At 40.8% G+C, this 17,141-nt stretch overlaps 1 protein-coding gene and 1 pseudogene across 1 annotated transcript in view; one reads left to right on the top strand and one right to left on the bottom strand.

Annotated features, from left to right (window-relative positions):
* Nucleotides 1–17,141, top strand: part of GREB1L (GREB1 like retinoic acid receptor coactivator) — a 263,665-nt gene that overhangs the window by 197,201 nt on the left and 49,323 nt on the right. Inside the window, 4 exon segments of the mRNA XM_036822897.1 lie at nucleotides 1,566–1,892; nucleotides 2,935–3,063; nucleotides 3,603–3,737; nucleotides 6,121–6,318. Coding sequence (XP_036678792.1) covers nucleotides 1,566–1,892; nucleotides 2,935–3,063; nucleotides 3,603–3,737; nucleotides 6,121–6,318 — 789 coding nt within the window.
* Nucleotides 13,524–14,089, bottom strand: LOC118879826 (annotated as a pseudogene).

Below are 17,141 nucleotides of genomic sequence, written 5' to 3' on the forward strand. Positions count from 1 at the left end.
TGATAAAGTTAAATGAAGATCAGAAGCTTTGGTGGCTCCCAGGTGATAATAAGGCATCCACTAGTAAGGGATTGGGGAAGGTACGAAAACATAAACACAATGTAAGCATTGCCATTTTCTTGCCCTCTTTCCATGTATAGTAGAGAGAAATCTGTGAGGACTTCACTCTCCTGCTTCCTTCTGGCTCCAACTAATCCTGGAAAAAACTGTTTTTTTCCAATTAAAATTGTTTATTTTTAAAATGTATGATATTTTATTTAATTTTCCTTATCCTATCCATTACTAAACTTGCATTTTTTTTTACATTCCCTGAGAAGATGGGCAGGGTCCAGGGAGGCCACTTAAACCCCTGTTAGAGGAAGGAAAGGTTTCGGACTCACTCAGGTGCCTCCTTCCCATACAGAAGTCCAGTCCCTCATCCCTGTATTCTTTGCAAGGGGATTTTGGCTTTGGATTCTGAAGCTATTGCTTGATCTCAGATCACAGACACTGAGGGGGTCTATATCTGTTTCAGGAGGCTGAGTTTCAAATCTCAGGTCCGCACAGCAAAAGAAATGACTTTGAGTAGCAGGAGTGAACATAGTCTTGCCGGTTTCAATTTAAACTAAGTGTAGGAATTCATTTGTGTCACTTGGATGCCAGACATTGACTTGCTTATTTTGTCTTAAAGACTGGTTGAAGGACTTCCCTGGCGGCCCAGTGAGTAAGACTCTGCGCCTCCAATGCAGGAGGCGTGGATTCGATCCCTGGTAGGGAAGCTAAGATCCCACAAGCTGCGCGGCTCGGCCAAAACAAAAAAAACAAAAAACAAAAGACTGGTTGAGTTTCTAAAGAGAAACAAAATCCCTCTAATTCCAGGGACCACAGATCACCCATGTAAGCTTAGCCATAACCTCGGCCAGGGAGGAGGGCCACATGCCATTCTTAACCCAGAACCCTGGGGAATAACTAGGTGATGACAGCATTCTCTATCTGGGGAAAGCGTGGAACTGCCTAAATATAAATTGGGAGTGAAAAATAATTAAACTTAGTTTTCCTCGTGGACAGTATTCTCAAAATTAGGTATAGAGGTAATACATTAAAATGTTTTTCTAAGGTACCTATGAATAAAATGAGAAATGAGTGAAGCCTGAAGCTGATTGTATACCAGTAGGTTAGCTTCTTGCTTCATTAGTCGTTAACTATTTCTGTAACGCCAAGTTTAATATGTCAACAAAAATACCAGCTTCAGTGACCATCTCCCAAGGCATACAATGGAATTGATACTGTCTTTGAGCACATCTTCTTTTAAAGATATCAAGAATAGAAGTCTGCAATTTAAAAAAACATGTATCAAGGCAAACAGAAAAGAGAGAAGGTAATTTACCAATGGAAAATGGTTAGTAGAGGCAGTATACTTGAGGCCACTACAGGAAAAAGAGCTTATTTGTCAGCTGGAATAGACTGCACACTGATGTGTGTGTGTGTGTGTGTGTGTGTGTGTGTGTGTGTGTGTGTGTGTGTGTCTTTTCTAGCTGTGATTTAAAAAAAAAAAAAAATTCTAGCTGTAATTCTCTTCAATTTAGGTCCTGATCAGATACCTCTCAGGGAAGAATTTGAGCAAATTGTGCTGAAAGCTATGCAGGAATTTACTCTGAGAGAGAGAGCCCTGCAGATGGGTGGTCAGTGCACGCCTGTGTCACCAGGACAACTCCCCTGGCTGGCTAGATTAATTGCCAGCGTATCTCAAGACTTGGTTCATGTGATTGTGACCCAGAACTCCTTGGCAGAGGGCATTTCAGAGACATTGAGGACTCTCAGTGAAATGAGACACTATCAAAAACTACCAGATTATGTTGTGACAATTTGTGCATCGAAAATCAGAGGAAATGAGTTTTGTGTGGTAGTATTAGGTGAGTAATTTTTTCAATCCATTCATTCAATCATCTGTCCATTTGAATATACTAATGGGGTGTTTCAGGCATCCATGTAATTAATCTCTGGTCAAGGGCTCCAACTTGGGTTCTTCCTCCTAATTTTAACTTTTCCTTTGCTCCTCAGATCAGATTTTTGTAGCCCTTAGTTTGGCTGGTGTCCCTGTCAGCTGGTGTGGGAGCATTATTTCAAAGCACACCCTAGTAACAGATACCCTTGCCTCATGTAACTTCTGTCCTTAAGATGTTTTGGAAATGTTACCACTCTAGCATGTGATAAAGCCATTGCCACAGGTGGTTTAAGCCAGTTAATCATATTTGCCAGGAACTTAGCTCATATATTCACCTCTTCACTAAGAGGATATTTAATGTTATAACATTGACCCTAAAGAAAATGTTCAGAAAGTTGGTATGTTACAAAATGGATTTTTGTTTCTGGTGCTGATTTTCTATCAGGCACCGTCCTGAGTTGCCACTTGGACCAAATTTTGCTTTTCTCCTCTCAGTGAATGGCTCTCACCTCTTCCTAGCAAAGGGGACAAGCCCTCTTGCTTTGACCAAACCCACCTGCCCATCTCTCTGTGATACATATTTCTTTCAAAAAGCTTCATCAGAAAGTGTAACACATTCATTTTCTAATTTTCATTTTTAAAAAGCAACATAAGTTTATATTTTTAAGACTGATATTCATAATAGCCATGCAGACACAATTTTTTAAAGGTTTTTCACATTCCTCCTGAGCCTTTTAAATAGATACATGGTATGTTCTCACCATTACAAACATAAGGTATGTTATTTTTTTCCCTTGATCACCTAACTTTGTATTATAAACTTTTCAAATGAAATTTTGAAACTGTCATTTCAAATGCTGTGTAATTGCCCATCTTTTGATGGGCCATACTTTTCTTAGCCAAGTCCCTCTAGCTACATACTTTAGTTGTGTTTCCAGTTCTTGCTGTTCTAAGTCACTTCCCGGTGAACATTGTTTCACTGGCATGTTGTCTCCCCCTCTGTTCTGCAGGTCAGCATCAGTCCAGAGCTCTGGCAGAGAGCATGCTCACCACAAGTGAGTTTTTGAAAGAAATTAGTTATGAGCTCATCACAGGAAAGGTCAGTTTCCTGGCATCGCATTTCAAAACCACATCGTTAGGTGAGTGGCAGTCAGATTCAGCAACACTGCCGGCCCCTGGCTGCGTGATTTTCTGAATTGAAATCTTAGTGTGAGCTGAGTGTGGAGCTTAAGCTTGCCCGCTGATCTTCCCTCATTTGGAATGGTTTCTCCTAAGCATTTTGTTACTGACACAGCAAAGGGGTCCAGGCACAAGGATGTGAGGCCTCAGCTCAGCCACTGCTTTGTTGTGTGACCTTGGGCAATGCTCTGCCTCCCCAGATCTCAGTTTTCTAATATGTCAAATGGAGATATAATGACCCCGTCCTGCCTGCTCTGAGTATTATAGGGGTTGAGAGAGATTTAGTATGTGAGAGCATGGAACCTGTAAGCACGATACAAACGAGGGTAGCTCTGGCTACCTAGATCCTGCTACAGGGGTGGCTGAGTGTAAATTCCGACGTGAAAAGTGGGATGACCAACAGATCTTGACGGGAGCCCAGCGTAACTGCCCAACTTGGAGACTGATACAAACATGTCATGCCTTGTGACTTTCTTATCTCCACTTTATTTTGTAATAGGTGATGACCTAGACAAGCTGCTAGAAAAAATGCAACAGAGAAGAGGAGATAGTGTGGTGACCCCTTTCAATGGAGACCTTAATGAATGTGTGTCACCTCAGGAGGCTGCTGCTATGATCCCCACGCAGAACCTGGGTAATGTCACCTCAGACCAAAAGGAGGAAACTAGTCCTCAGGACAGACATAGAAGCTAAGTCGTTCTGAGGGTTTTGAGGTCTTGTCTTCAAGTCACAGACTATGACAGGCCTTTCCTCATTATCTACATGATAAATCTGGCTCAAGTTAAAAATGCCTTACCCTGTGGCCTGGGCCCAACGCCTTTGTTCTTAGTAAATGTCTCCTAGAATTAAAATCAAAGCCAAAGACTTTATTTTAAGCAGTGCCTCTCTCTCTGTTTTTGTTTTTTTGGGGGGAGCGGGGGTCCTTGGTGTACTTTCCTTAACTCCACCAGCTGTGCCCACCACTGTGGGTGCTCATGTAGGGCTTCAAAGAACTACTTCAAAGAATCTAGACTACAGTCTGTGCAGGGCTCCTGGCTCTCTGCTCCCTGCATCTACTCTCCAGTGTGTAAAACACACATAATCTCAGGGTTAGCGAGGTCTTCCTGGCAGCTGGAGCAGAAACACTGACGCATCATCTGACCTACAACGAGCTTGCAGAATGCCAAGGCGGACGGTGGGACCAGGGGTGAGGAGTTCAATCGCTAGATTGGATTCCTTTAGGTTCAAATCCTTCCCCAGTTCCCTGTTTGATGGGGACAATCTAAGAAAGGACAGAACAGAGAACGGGAGAAGGATGGATACGAAGCAGGTCCATACAAGTGGATGCTGACAGCCTTTTGGCTTCCACTTGATGGGAATGCATCCTTTATGCATTAGGACGACCTCAGCAGGAAAAGTAGCATGGCTTGCCATCAGCTGAGGCGTAAAAATGAATTCAAAGGCAAAAGTTTTTGACTTCTGGACATTGCATGACAATAAAGTGATCATCCAGATGATCTAAAATGTGTTATGTGAACAAAGTTAAAATTTTGAAATTCTCAGATGCCCACGTACATATCCTTGATTCCCTGTTTAAGAAACATTGCTCGGGAATTCCCTGGTGCCCTGGGTTCAACCCCTGGTCATGGAATTAAGATCCCACAAGCTATGTGGCCAAAAAAAAAAAAAAAAAAGCTTAAAATAATAATAAATAAGAGATCTTGGTGGTTAGAAAAAAAAAAGAAAAAGAAAAGAAACATTGCTTAAAGATATTTTTAGGTTTCCAACTTCAAAACTTGTTAAGTTCAATTCTACAAAGTTATGCCATTCCCTGTGTTAGTCTCCATTCATCTAACCCACAAAATGAAAGAAACAACAGCCTAACTATCCAAAGACAGATTTTTATTTTGATTGGTAATCTTTGTGGGTCAAAAACTATTTGGGCTATTATTAAAAGTTGCAGTTTGGGGCTTTTCTAGTAGGTTCTCTCAGCCAGTAGGGAGACCCAACCTGTATAAATCTCCACTCACTGTCAGGGTTCCATGGTGGCTGGGGTCCCATGACTACCGTCTTTGCCTGGGAAGTATTGCAGCTTATTTTAGAAAACATTCATTAGCACAGGTTAATTGGGCCCTTGTGTGTTCCAGTCAGACTTCCACATGTGTTCCTGATAAAAAGCAGCCCTTTCAAGAAGCATTAAATGTTTCTGCTCAGGTGTTTAGCTGACTAAGCCTGTCTCTCATTATGTGTGTGTGTGCATGCACGCATGTGTAAGAGAGATTGATCGCTTGACTATAACTTGTAATAAAAAGCTACTGGCTTGTTTAGAGTATCTGGGCAATGTTTTTCTAATACGTCACCTATTGAGCAGCCAGCTGGCCATGTCATGGGTCAGGTCTCTTCAGATAGTACAGGCATCAGCATGGGAGTTGACCACAGTCACCCAGACCTGCTAGGTCACAAGCACTGGCAAAGTGGAGTCAAGTGGGAAGAAAGGTGAAGTTAGTGTCATGGGGAGGAGAATTTCAAGCCATGTTACAACTGACTTGCTGGAGAGGAAATGTTTACTGCAGTGCCATCCAGAAAAGCTCAGAGGAACTCAGCATGATTATGGTTATGGCATTAGCTCTGAACTGGGTCTGGGCTCAGGCACCTGACCTGTGCTGATAGTCCTAAAGAAACCAGGAAACTCTTCCCCTTTTCCAGAGATGAGTCCTGGCTCCAGCTGCAAGAGTGCGGTCTGTCCCCCCATTTCTGGGCAGGGGAGGGATGCTGAGTTCATGCCTTGTGAGACAATTGATATTAAAATAATACATTTGTAAAACTACTACATTCACTCTTGAGCACATCCTTTCAGCCAAGTTGTCAGGGAAAAGTGGGCAAATCTATTAAAAGTCAATAGAGTGAGGATAGAAAGTGAGGATTCTTGGTGATAGAGCATCACTCTACCCTATGTGTATTATTCGTCCCTATATGGATTCATAGAGGCCATCACAGAAGTGAATTAATCTTGTTCTTATGACTTTTTTAAATTTTAGATTTAGATAATGAACCCTTCCAGATTTATCAACCGCAGCTTACAGTCGCCAGAAAACTCTTGTCCCAGGTGTGTGCTATAGCAGACAGCGGCAGCCAGAGCCTGGACCTCGGCCACTTCAGCAAAGTGGACTTCATCATCATTGTCCCGAGATCAGAGGTTCTGGTCCAGCAAACGCTTCAACGGATTCGACAATCAGGTAAGATGGAACTTTCAAAGAGGGCCCTACCTAGATCCAGCCTTAGATTCCCTCTGCCTCTTTCTTTGGCTTAATCCAAACATTTTTAGGGCACTTCCATCCTTTTTTACAGTAATAAATATCACAGGAGTACTTTAAATATTACTTCAAATTTATCTGTGAGTATTTCCTCAAAGTACTCTGACCTTTTCCCTCCTAGGTCAAGGGTAAATTGCTGTGCATGTTTGCCTGATTCTATTAAGTCTGTGATGTCATCAGTGGATTAGAAACTGGCCACTCATTCATGAAGGGAAATTTCCTCAAGGCAAAGATAGCCCTGCCTGGGATGACGGGGTCTGTGCCACCTGAAGTCCTTCTGTGGCTCAGTGAGTCATTCTCATAGGAGGATACTTATACCTTTTGCACACTGCCAGCAGATTTTCAGCCTAGAAACCAGAACCCCATCCCCTGTGTTAGCAATGAGAAACCTCATTAAAAAAAAATTCAAAGTTAGAATTTCTCCTAATGACCTTAAGGGAATAAGTAGAGAGGAAAAAAATTTTTTTCCAGAAAATGTGAAAAGGTAGGGAGCAAATATTTTAGAAGTCTGTGGTAAATAACATCCCTCTCAAACATAAAAGTTGCTTAGAATTACAAGAAGCAATAAGGAATTTAGAAAATTGAGACTGCTGAAAATGCCTGCCTTTGTAAACTAGGTTTGAAAAAGAAATTATAAATGTGAAGTTGCTTCTGAGTACCTTAGCTGGGGGAAAACACACATACACACACACACACACACACACACACACACACACACACAGATTTTAACTGGAGGATAAATCTTTTTGCCACAGTAAAAAAATTTATTTTCAGTATATTTGAAAACAGGAAGCAGAAAACTTCAGAAGAGCTTAAAATACAGTTTATGTGTTCCACACCTGTCATTCAGTGCTCCTTAAACTTTAGGGTGCATGCAGATCACTGGGAATCTTGTTAAAATGCAGATTCCCCTTCAGTAGGTCTGGGTGGGCTCCAGATTCTGCATTTCCAACAAGCTCCCAGGGGCTACCTGGGCGGCTGGTCAGAGGACCACTCTTTGATTAGCACAGCTCTACAAAAAAATCTTTCGTTCTAAGTTCCACGGGCCAGATGAGCTGAATAACAAAAGGCTTTTCCCTCTTTAACATCTCTTAGTGGCTGTGACTGAGACATGTAAAGTCTTTCCATGCCTTGTCGAGACCCAAGTGCCTGGGTAACAGTGCAACCTGCGTTTTAGCCTCTAAAATTTTGAATGACAAGTTACAAAATGGCCTGTTAGAAATATTGACTTATAGGTGAATTAGCCAGAGACGGTCAAATGCCTTCTCTCACAGCTCTCCCAGAAACCGGAGTGAGTTCTAGACATCCTCAGCTACTGGCCATTCGTCATTTTCTTTCCGCCCCCCTCCATTGAGGGAAATGGAGGGGCTTTCGTCACACCAGGCATTAACCAGATTTTTGCTACTTCTTGTGGATTTTCCACTTCATTACTAAGGAGGGAGCACCTTCTCTTGTAGGTTTTTTACTTGTACCAAAGGGCATTTATGGCCTTCCTGAGTTTGTGATCTGATATCCCAGTCATACTCCAGCCAAGTCATCTTAGCACCTGTTTCAAGGGGTGAAATCATCCATGGGCAAGTGGTTATTCTCTCCCCAGAGCCTTTTCCTCAAATAACCTCTTGATGACCTGTATTTTCACCTTTCTTAATTAATGCAAGACCCTAAATAAAACCCTGCATTTTTGACAGATAGAGAAACTCTATTGGTCCTTCCTTTTCCCTTCTCAACGCCCTCAGATTTTTCCAAAGTGAGTATTTTGAGATCATCATTCCTCAGAAAGGACTGGTATTTGACTAGTTACATAAGCTTAGAATCCAAGAAAATCAGTGTTACAGAGAGATTCAGAAAATTCAAGGCAAAGCATATTTTTAAAATTATTCACATCTGGCCTTGGCATACATACTGAAAATTTTTGCTGCAAAAACAATCACTTCTATATATTTTTAAATAACTGTATTCATTTTTATTATAGAAAAAACCAGAGTTGTGGTTTTCTTTATTTTGAAAAATAAAAGAAAGTAGGAAATTTTAAACACTTATAATCCCACCACTCAAGGATAATCACTGTTAAAATGATTTAATACCTAGTGTTCCAGGCTCTCTTCTCTGCCTATGTCTGATATTATAGCAGGCACATTTTTCCACGTCATTAAGCTTTTGTAAGCATCATTCATAATGAATGTATATGATATTCCATATCATAACAACACCAAAATTTATTTGCTTTTTTTATTTGAATACCTTTCTATTTTTGGAACACATAACAGTTGATAGAACCCGAAGGACCAGAAGCATTTTAAGGTGTAAAGAGATTGTCCAGAGCAGAGATTCTCCACTAAAACAACTCTTGAAAGTCATTGCTATGAAAACACAGAGGATTCTCAAGAAGTCATCTGACTCCTTTTCCTCATATTTTGCCATGTGAATCAAGGAGAGCTACATTTGCCTAAGGTCCAGAGGGCAGTGCTTTGGGGACAAGGGCTGTTTTCTCATCTCTGTGTGCCTGGTGCCTCATTTCTGCCTCTCCTGGGCCTGGCACCAGGAGGGGCTCAACTACGGGTTCGGGTTCGAAGGGAGAGCTGGGGCTGGAGGGAGGAAGGGGAGGGATGGGCAGAGGGAACACCAGTGCCCAAGTGCTTTGCTCTCTGGTTCCATTTGCCTTTCCCTAAAGGAAGCATTTCAGCAGCCAGCCTGCCAGGAAAAGCACCAGGCAGGGAGAAGCAGCCAGGACATGCAGAAAGGCCACATCCTTGGCAGCCCTTGTGTGGCTGAAAGAAAAAGTTGAAAATAGAAACCATCACGTTGTTGCAGACTCAGCACTAAGGTGAAGCATTTGATACCTTAACTTACTTTCTAACTAAGGAAGGGAGGCAGGGAGGAAAAGAAGACAAAAGAAAACATTACAGAAAGAATTGGAAGGTAAAAAAAAAGAAATGAAATGGGTTAAACATTTTTAAGTTTGCCCCAGATGGACTTGCAAATGCTGCAGTGATCAGTGGAGAAGCAACGTAAGGAATTTTTAGACCATAGGAAATTCTTTTGTTTTAGTGTCAGTTTTTTTATAGACTGATGTTGTAGCATAGTTCTTCTAATTCAAGAAGCTCCAAATTCTATAAATTAGAATACTAGGTTATCAAAATGCGATCAAAATGCAAGCCACTTTCAACTCAACATGAGTAGGACGAAAACAGGAAGGATTAGTAACTGTCCATATTTTCCTCCTTCCTGCTTTTAAAATTGTATCCGTGGGAGCCCCCAGCAAACGGGAGCAGATCTAGGAGTGTCCAGTCAAGGAAGTTTTATCATGCTCAGGGGAATGACATAAATTTGAGACCTCAATTACATGCCTGATCATAAAAGAACCAGAGAGACAGTTTCGTCTGCTGATATGTAGATAGGTTTTAAGGCAGTGGTAGGGATTAGGAGGGGAGGAGAAGAGATAAAGGAAGGCAATTTCACTTTCTAAAATGTATTTTCTTGGTCTCATCAACCTTATATCTCCTTGTTAGTCAGCAGAAAATGTAAGCAGAAAAAAGGAAATGAGAAAGGCAGCAGGGAATGGGATCCCAGGGAAGAAAGTACTAGGAAAGCACTCTGCCCTGAGGTGGAGTAGGGAAACACCAGAGATTCCTCTGTACAAATATAACTGAACAAGTACCTAACGTTAGCATCCGTGAAGTCAGTTTCCAACCAAGTAGTAGCTGCCCAGTGCCCACCCCTAGTTTATAGACAGCGTTGGCACCTGCCTCACAGCCATCACCTCCCATCCAAGTGGATGACCCCACCAAATCCTAGCTTCTCTACATTAAGCTCTCATCCGCAAACACCTTTACCTCTACTGCCCCTCAGTCGCCTGCTCCCGAGTCATATCCCAGATGCTGCTGGATCCTGGAATTGTAAATTCTAACAACCCCAACACCAGACTACAGACTTCTTTGCAACATACACTGTGTGGGGAAAAAAAATCAACCTTTCCGATTGATGCCTCATAAATTCTTTCTGGTTCTTTAGTTGGCTCTCTCTCCCTCTTTCCACAGTGACTGGCTCTTGCAGACTCTGTTTCACTCACAGTTCTGACCTCATCCTTCTCTTAGCAAAGGACCATGCCGCTTGTCTCTCCCCCCCCCCACCCCCAAAGTAGGAAAACTTCAGATAAAAATTTCCTTCCAAATCTGGAAACCTACCTGCATATACACCCGTCATTCCCACTTCCTTCCTGATCAGTGAAGAGCTGCCCTCCTCTGTGTAAGCCTGATTCTCCCACCTTGCTCTGGAGGCCGTGCTCTCCTCATTCTCATGGACCTCACACTCTGATGATCTCTTCTCTCATTGTCACCTTCCATTTCCTTCCCTCCTGGAGCTCCTTCCACCAGTTTTAACCTGCCCCACTCTCTCTGAGACAAAACAAGCCTCTGTTATCCTACCTAACCCTCCAGTTCGTCCTCCTTGGCTTAAGTGACAAACTTACTGAGACAGTTGTCTGTTGTCATCTTCATTTTCTCATCTCCCGGTCACTCAACACCTTGCAAACTGGCCTCCACTCCCCACTGCCACGCTTGTAGGACTCTCACCAATGTCACCAATGACCTTTTCTGTCCTTATCTGGACTCCTGACAGCACAGGTGCCCTCCATTCCTTCCTTTAAGCACTGCAGTGCCTTTGGCTTCCAAGACACATCCTTTCCCAGCCTTCCTTCTACAAGTCATGCTCCAGTGCTACTGTGTACCCTGTGGTGCTTCAGCCTGACACTCAAGACTGCATAGTGGCTGTGTGTTGATTAATGATCTTTCTCTTCAGCTAGAAAGCAAATATTCAGGGTATAGGTCTGTCTTGTCTATGGCACAGGAGACACTTAATAAATGTGTTGAACTGAAGTTTTGTAACATTCTGTTGAATGTTGTTGAACAAACAACAATTTTGTTGAACAAAATTCTGTTGTTTTAAGTTAAAATCTATTTTAAGAAGAAGACATAGGGAATTCCCTGGTGGTGCAGTGGTTAGGACTTGGTGCCTTCACTGCCGTGGCCTGGGTTCAATCCCTGTTTGGGGAACTAAGATCCCACAAGCCGTGTGGCACTGCTGAAATAAATAAATAAATAAGAGGAAGACATAGAAGTAATTAATATTTAAGATGTGGCAGTCCTGTGGCAAAAACAAATTCAGTCAATAAAACCATGTTTCGCAAACCTACTTTGGCCAAGAGTAAAGCCCTTAACATGGGTATGTATCAGGTGTATCTGTCAGTTCACACAGGGCTCTGAAGTTGTATCTGTGTGTTCAGAATGCTCTTCTTATGCAGATCCAGTGCTGCTTCCCTCCTTGACCCAAACAAACAGCATAGTCATACACACCCACACAGAGAAGTCTCACCAAACCCAAATCAGAGAATTCTCTCCCACTGGGAGGACAGAAGGGAGCCAGCCAGGCCACCAGAAAACAGTGGGACCACCAGTGCAATGGGCACCGAAAGCAATTACCTGGAATTTTAACCAGCTGTTTCAGTTCCCAGGTTATATATTTATTTTTCTTTTACTGATATACAGAATTTATTAAGCTTTTCACATGTAATAGAGCATAGTTTCAGTTGCATCTGAAGTGCTAACAAAAGCTCCAGCAATCAAGAATGGCAGCATGTTATCAATATTTTATAACAATCAACACTTGTAGCTTTTCAGATTTGGATAAAATCATTTATCCCAAAGTAAATCTAGTCATGCTTTTAAAAAATGCTTTAGGTCACTCCAAGCTTGGCAATTAACATTTGGCTTAAACAATAATAAAACAATCACAACTTGATAAATAACAAATACAACATTGTAGGCCATAACCATACACAGCATAAGGAAAAGATAGTGGTGATGAGTAAGTAGCCATTAGCATTAATAGAGTACCTTGGCCTCCATGCAGATACTTCCAGAGGCTTTGGTTCATTCAGCCCTGACACTCAGTTTTCAAAGCAGGGGGCAATATCTACAGTATCATTTTGTAATTTCTAACACACTGAAAACAAGTAAGTAGAAAATGATGAGTTGATTTTTCTTAATGTATTAAATCCTCAGGAGTTATCACCAACCCCTTAGTATAAAATTTTTTCAAGTTATATTAGTCATATAACTTGGTGTGCTACTTACTGTAAATGCTGCTAAATGAATTAAATGAAGACAACAATGTTTCCCCAATGTGATTGATTTTAGCACTTTTCAGCTACCTAGATCTAAAAAACTTTCAGGCTTTTGAACTGAACATTTGCAGAGAGTGTTCATATTTCAACGTATTGATAATACAATATGCTTGATTCAGAACGTTAACTTGCAATTTACTCCAAAACTAAAATTTTAATCTGGTGAAAAATAAGTAGCTATAAGTGGCATAATAACCATGATGCATAATAACCATGACACTGAAATGGTTACTGTCACAGATGGTGATAAACAAGGATGTGAGGGCTCCACTCTCAAGTCACCTAGGATTTTGAATTACTGTCTGTACATATTGTCACTTACAAAACTATAACCAATTGAATATTTAGTCTGGTGTCTTCAAACACCCAAGATATAAGATAACTTATACCAAAACAATATCTATTCAAAATATTTTTTGTAGCTGGTAGTTCTTCCCTTGGAGGTAAAGAACATTTTGCCAAAACTTTTAATAACCAGGATACAGAAAATTTTAAAGAGCAATCTTATGTAGGAATCAAATATACAGAGATTCAACGGGGAAAAAAGAAAATTGTATAGAAGACAAAGATCAAACTGGTATCCCAGATCCAGAGCAAATTTTGTAAAGTAGGAAAGCAATTATGATAACCCACAGCTTCTTAGGTCATTCTAGTGAGGATCTCCAGGTACTGTATGTGTTTTTATAATGATATTTCCTAAATAAAGGGCCTTAAATGCACATGAAAGGGTGTCTCCCAGGAATAGAGGTTAAGATACTTTTACGTTGTTCAACCCACAAACTATTTGGTCAAAGGAATATGTAAAGCTCCACAAAGGCACATCTGGTGGAAATTCATGGCAATGAATGTTGACAAGATGTGCTTGGATCTCGCTTGCAGCATCTGGCAGTGAGTAGCAGAACAAAGGTGGAATCTCACAGGCTCTCCTGTGTCTCTTCTGGAAGAGGCTCCGTGGTGGTGGAACTAGCGTTTGCAGTCGAATTCAAGAATTCTCCAAAATCACCACCAGCAGGCTTGGTTCCCCCTACTTTAGACTTTAAGTTTTCAACCCTTTCCTCAAATTATTTGAAAGTTGGGGAGTTTTTTACATCTTCCAGCTTTTTGGTGATGACTGATCCAACAGATGAAAAAGAAGCTGAAGCCTTGTGTCCAGCCTGAGATAAGGTTTCAGAGGTCTTCTTGTACACAGACGTGGCTGTCACATCTTGCCACCCTTTGGCAATGTTCTGTTTTAGTTTCTGTAGTGAATTGATCCCAAGTTTCCGCTTGATCTCTGTTAGGTGCTTCTCTTTTGCTGCTAACACTTGAGACAGAGTCTGGATTTCTTCTTCTACCTTAGCAAGTTCTCTTCTTAGCTCTTCTCACTCCTCCTCTGATAGGGTCTCAGTGGCACTGGTAGTGGCAGCAACATCTCCTTCCTCGGGCACTGGGTCTGTTCTCAGTAGACCTTGCTCGCCGCGATCCATGTCTCCCGCCCACCAGCAGCGAGTCCTCGCTTGGCCTGCCCGCCCGCCGCGCTCCTCCTGTCCTCCTCCCAGGTTATTTGCTGAGAAGAGATAGCCAGGGTGAAGGAATGTCCATTGTTATAAGACTTAAAAATTCAGCATGCTCTAATGATTTAATATTTTCTGGATTTTCATTTCCTTTTTTAAAAAACAACAATAGCAATTGATTATTTATATTCTACTTTTTTGTAATAGGGATCTGAAGACATATCAGTAAAAGCAGTTATAACAAACCCATAAAATCAGCCAAAAATTAAAAAATAAACATGATTTTCATTTCCTTTTAAGCATTAGAATATTTTTGCATACCAAAACTTCAGAGAAATTAATTCGATCCCAAGGGAAGATGAACAGATAAAACCGAGAGTAGTTTTATTTTTCTTTAGGATGTCTTCTTGACAGGAAGAGCGAGAAATAAAAATCAGAAATAAAAAATTTAGAAGTAAAATTCTTTATTAAAAAACATCAAGAGATAATAACATTCAAGCCAGACCACACTGTTCTCTCCAAATAAATAAGCAGTACCGTGGGGCATTGAGGTGAGCACTGGGTCATTTTTACTGATACCTGGACATTTTAGATTTCCCTGATTATTATCAGTTTAACCTGATACTCAGGCTGATTAGCTCCTTCTAGTGATGGGTTCTGGCCGCTCATTCAGACTTTTCACCTCTATGGCTTTGACACTGGTGCTCGCAAGATATTGTGGACTTGGTGCCTGTGTTCTTGGTTTTATTCCCCTTCAAGACCCTTAGATGGTTGAAAAATTGCTGTTTCCCCTTTAAAGTTTTGCGAGGAATGGCCTTGGAGGACATGATATTGTTTTTCTCTAATCCCATAAAGGGGAATTCAGGCTAATGCTTAAACACATCTGGCTCCATAGCCTTCAGTAAAGCCAAAGGGGGCACAAGTGGCTACAGTCTAGTTGCTTGGAGTCCTTGTCCGTCCAAGAAAGTTCCTCTTCTTTGGAGTTGGTTATTTCCGTGGAAGATGTCCACGACTGGGGCACCACCTAAGGTAGCTCCCAACGTTCAGATCAATCACCTTCAGGGAACACCAACCAATCACCAAACACTTTAGGTGATTCCCAACCGCCACTGGCTCTGTTCTAGGACTCAGTAAGTTGCAAAATGTCATAAAAGAAGAAGAATTACTGAAGCCTCCTAAGTTCCCATTCATGTTAAAAAGTAAGATTTATTATTTAGGTAGACATGGCCCTGACTCTCTTGGTGCTACCATCAGTATCCCAGTTGGACCCTGCTGATGTCCATTTTTTATTGTGGAGTTGGAATAATGTGAGATTTGCTCATGATTTATTAGAACATAAACTTTTATTTAATCCTATAGAACTGTGATAAATAAATTATCAAGAATATAGAAAGTGACCTTTCTCAGACCAGCCATTTCTCGACACTTCTGACCATTTTCAGATTTCACACCTCTAAGTATATTTTTAAAAAACAAAACAAAACATGAGGATAAAACCAGAAACTAATGAAAAAGTTATCCTATATGGGGTGGAAGAGATAGGGGTGGAATGAGTATAACTTTTAATGTAGTTTTGACCTTTGATCCTTATAAATGAGTTACATAGTCAAAAAATTAAATTAAATTAAGATGATGGGAAAAAAACTTAATATTAAATGCAAACAGAAATAAATGAACCTAACTGCATATCAAATTGATAACATAACCACACACCAAAAAGAATTAATTCAAGGATTATTTTAAACACGGTTTTCTTTTTTTTTTTTTTTTCCTTTTTTTTTTTTTTTTTCTTTAGACATCTTTATTGAAGTATAATTGCCTTACAATAGTGTGTTAGCTTCTGCTTTATAACAAAGTGAATCAGTTATACATATACAATAGGTTCCCATTTCTCTTCCCTCTTGCATCTCCCTCCCTCCCACCCTCCCCATCCCACCCCTCTAGGTGGTCACAAAGCACCGAGCTGATCTCCCTGTGCTATGCGGCTGCTTCCCACTAGCTATCTATTTTACATTTGGTAGTGTATATATGTCCATGACACTCTCTTACCCTGTCCCATCTCACCCCACCCCCTCCCCATATCCTCAAGTCCATTCTCTAATAGGTCTGTGTCTTTATTCCCGTCTTGCCACTAGGTTCTTCATGGCCTTTTTTTTTTTTTTTTTTTCCTTAGATTCCGTATATATGTGTTAGCATACTGTATTTGTTTTTCTCTTTCTGACTTACTTCACTCTGTATGACAGACTCTAACTCCATCCACCTCATTACAAATACCTCCATTTCATTTCTTTTTATGGCTGAGTAATATTCCATTGTATATATGTGCCACATCTTCTTTATCCATTCATCTGTCGATGGACATTTAGGTTGCTTCCATGTCCTGGCTATTGTAAATAGAGCTGCAATGAACATTGTGGTACATGACACTTTTTGACCTATGGTTTTCTCAGGGTATATACCCAGTAGTAAACACGGTTTTCTTATTGAACATTCTCAGTGTGATATATCATATCCTAAGGGCAAAAAGAATTGCAAATGAATCTTGAATTTTAATCAGTATGTGGTTGGAAGTGGTACTGATAATCTTAAGCTATTTTGTGTATATCACAGGATAGAGAAAATGGGTAAATATTTTAATGTTGAAAACCAGTGTTCTTACATGAAAGAAAGGAGAAATATTCATTTTAGATTTAAATTGGAGATAGAAGTATAAACTTATAACTTGAAAAATACTAAATGTCTCTTAGCTTCATCCCCTGAAAGGTTTTAAAAGCAGTGATATTTTGGGACTTCCTTGGCGGTCCAGTGGTTAAGACATAGCTTTCCACTGCAGGGGGTGAGGGTTTGATCCCTGGTCGAGGAGCTAAGATCCCACATGCCTCGCGGCCAGGAAACCAAGACTTGGAACGGAAGCAGTGTTGTGGTGAATTCAAGACTTAAAAAATGGTCCACGTCAAAATAATCTTTAAAAATAAAATGATATTTTAGTATCAAATGTGTGTGTGCACACTTAGCATCTAGATCTTAGGTTATAAATACCCTTCCCCATTGTACCAGCTCTGAGGTAGGAA

The sequence above is a fragment of the Balaenoptera musculus genome, chromosome 14, assembly GCF_009873245.2.
Source record: "Balaenoptera musculus isolate JJ_BM4_2016_0621 chromosome 14, mBalMus1.pri.v3, whole genome shotgun sequence".
Lineage (NCBI taxonomy): Eukaryota > Metazoa > Chordata > Mammalia > Artiodactyla > Balaenopteridae > Balaenoptera > Balaenoptera musculus.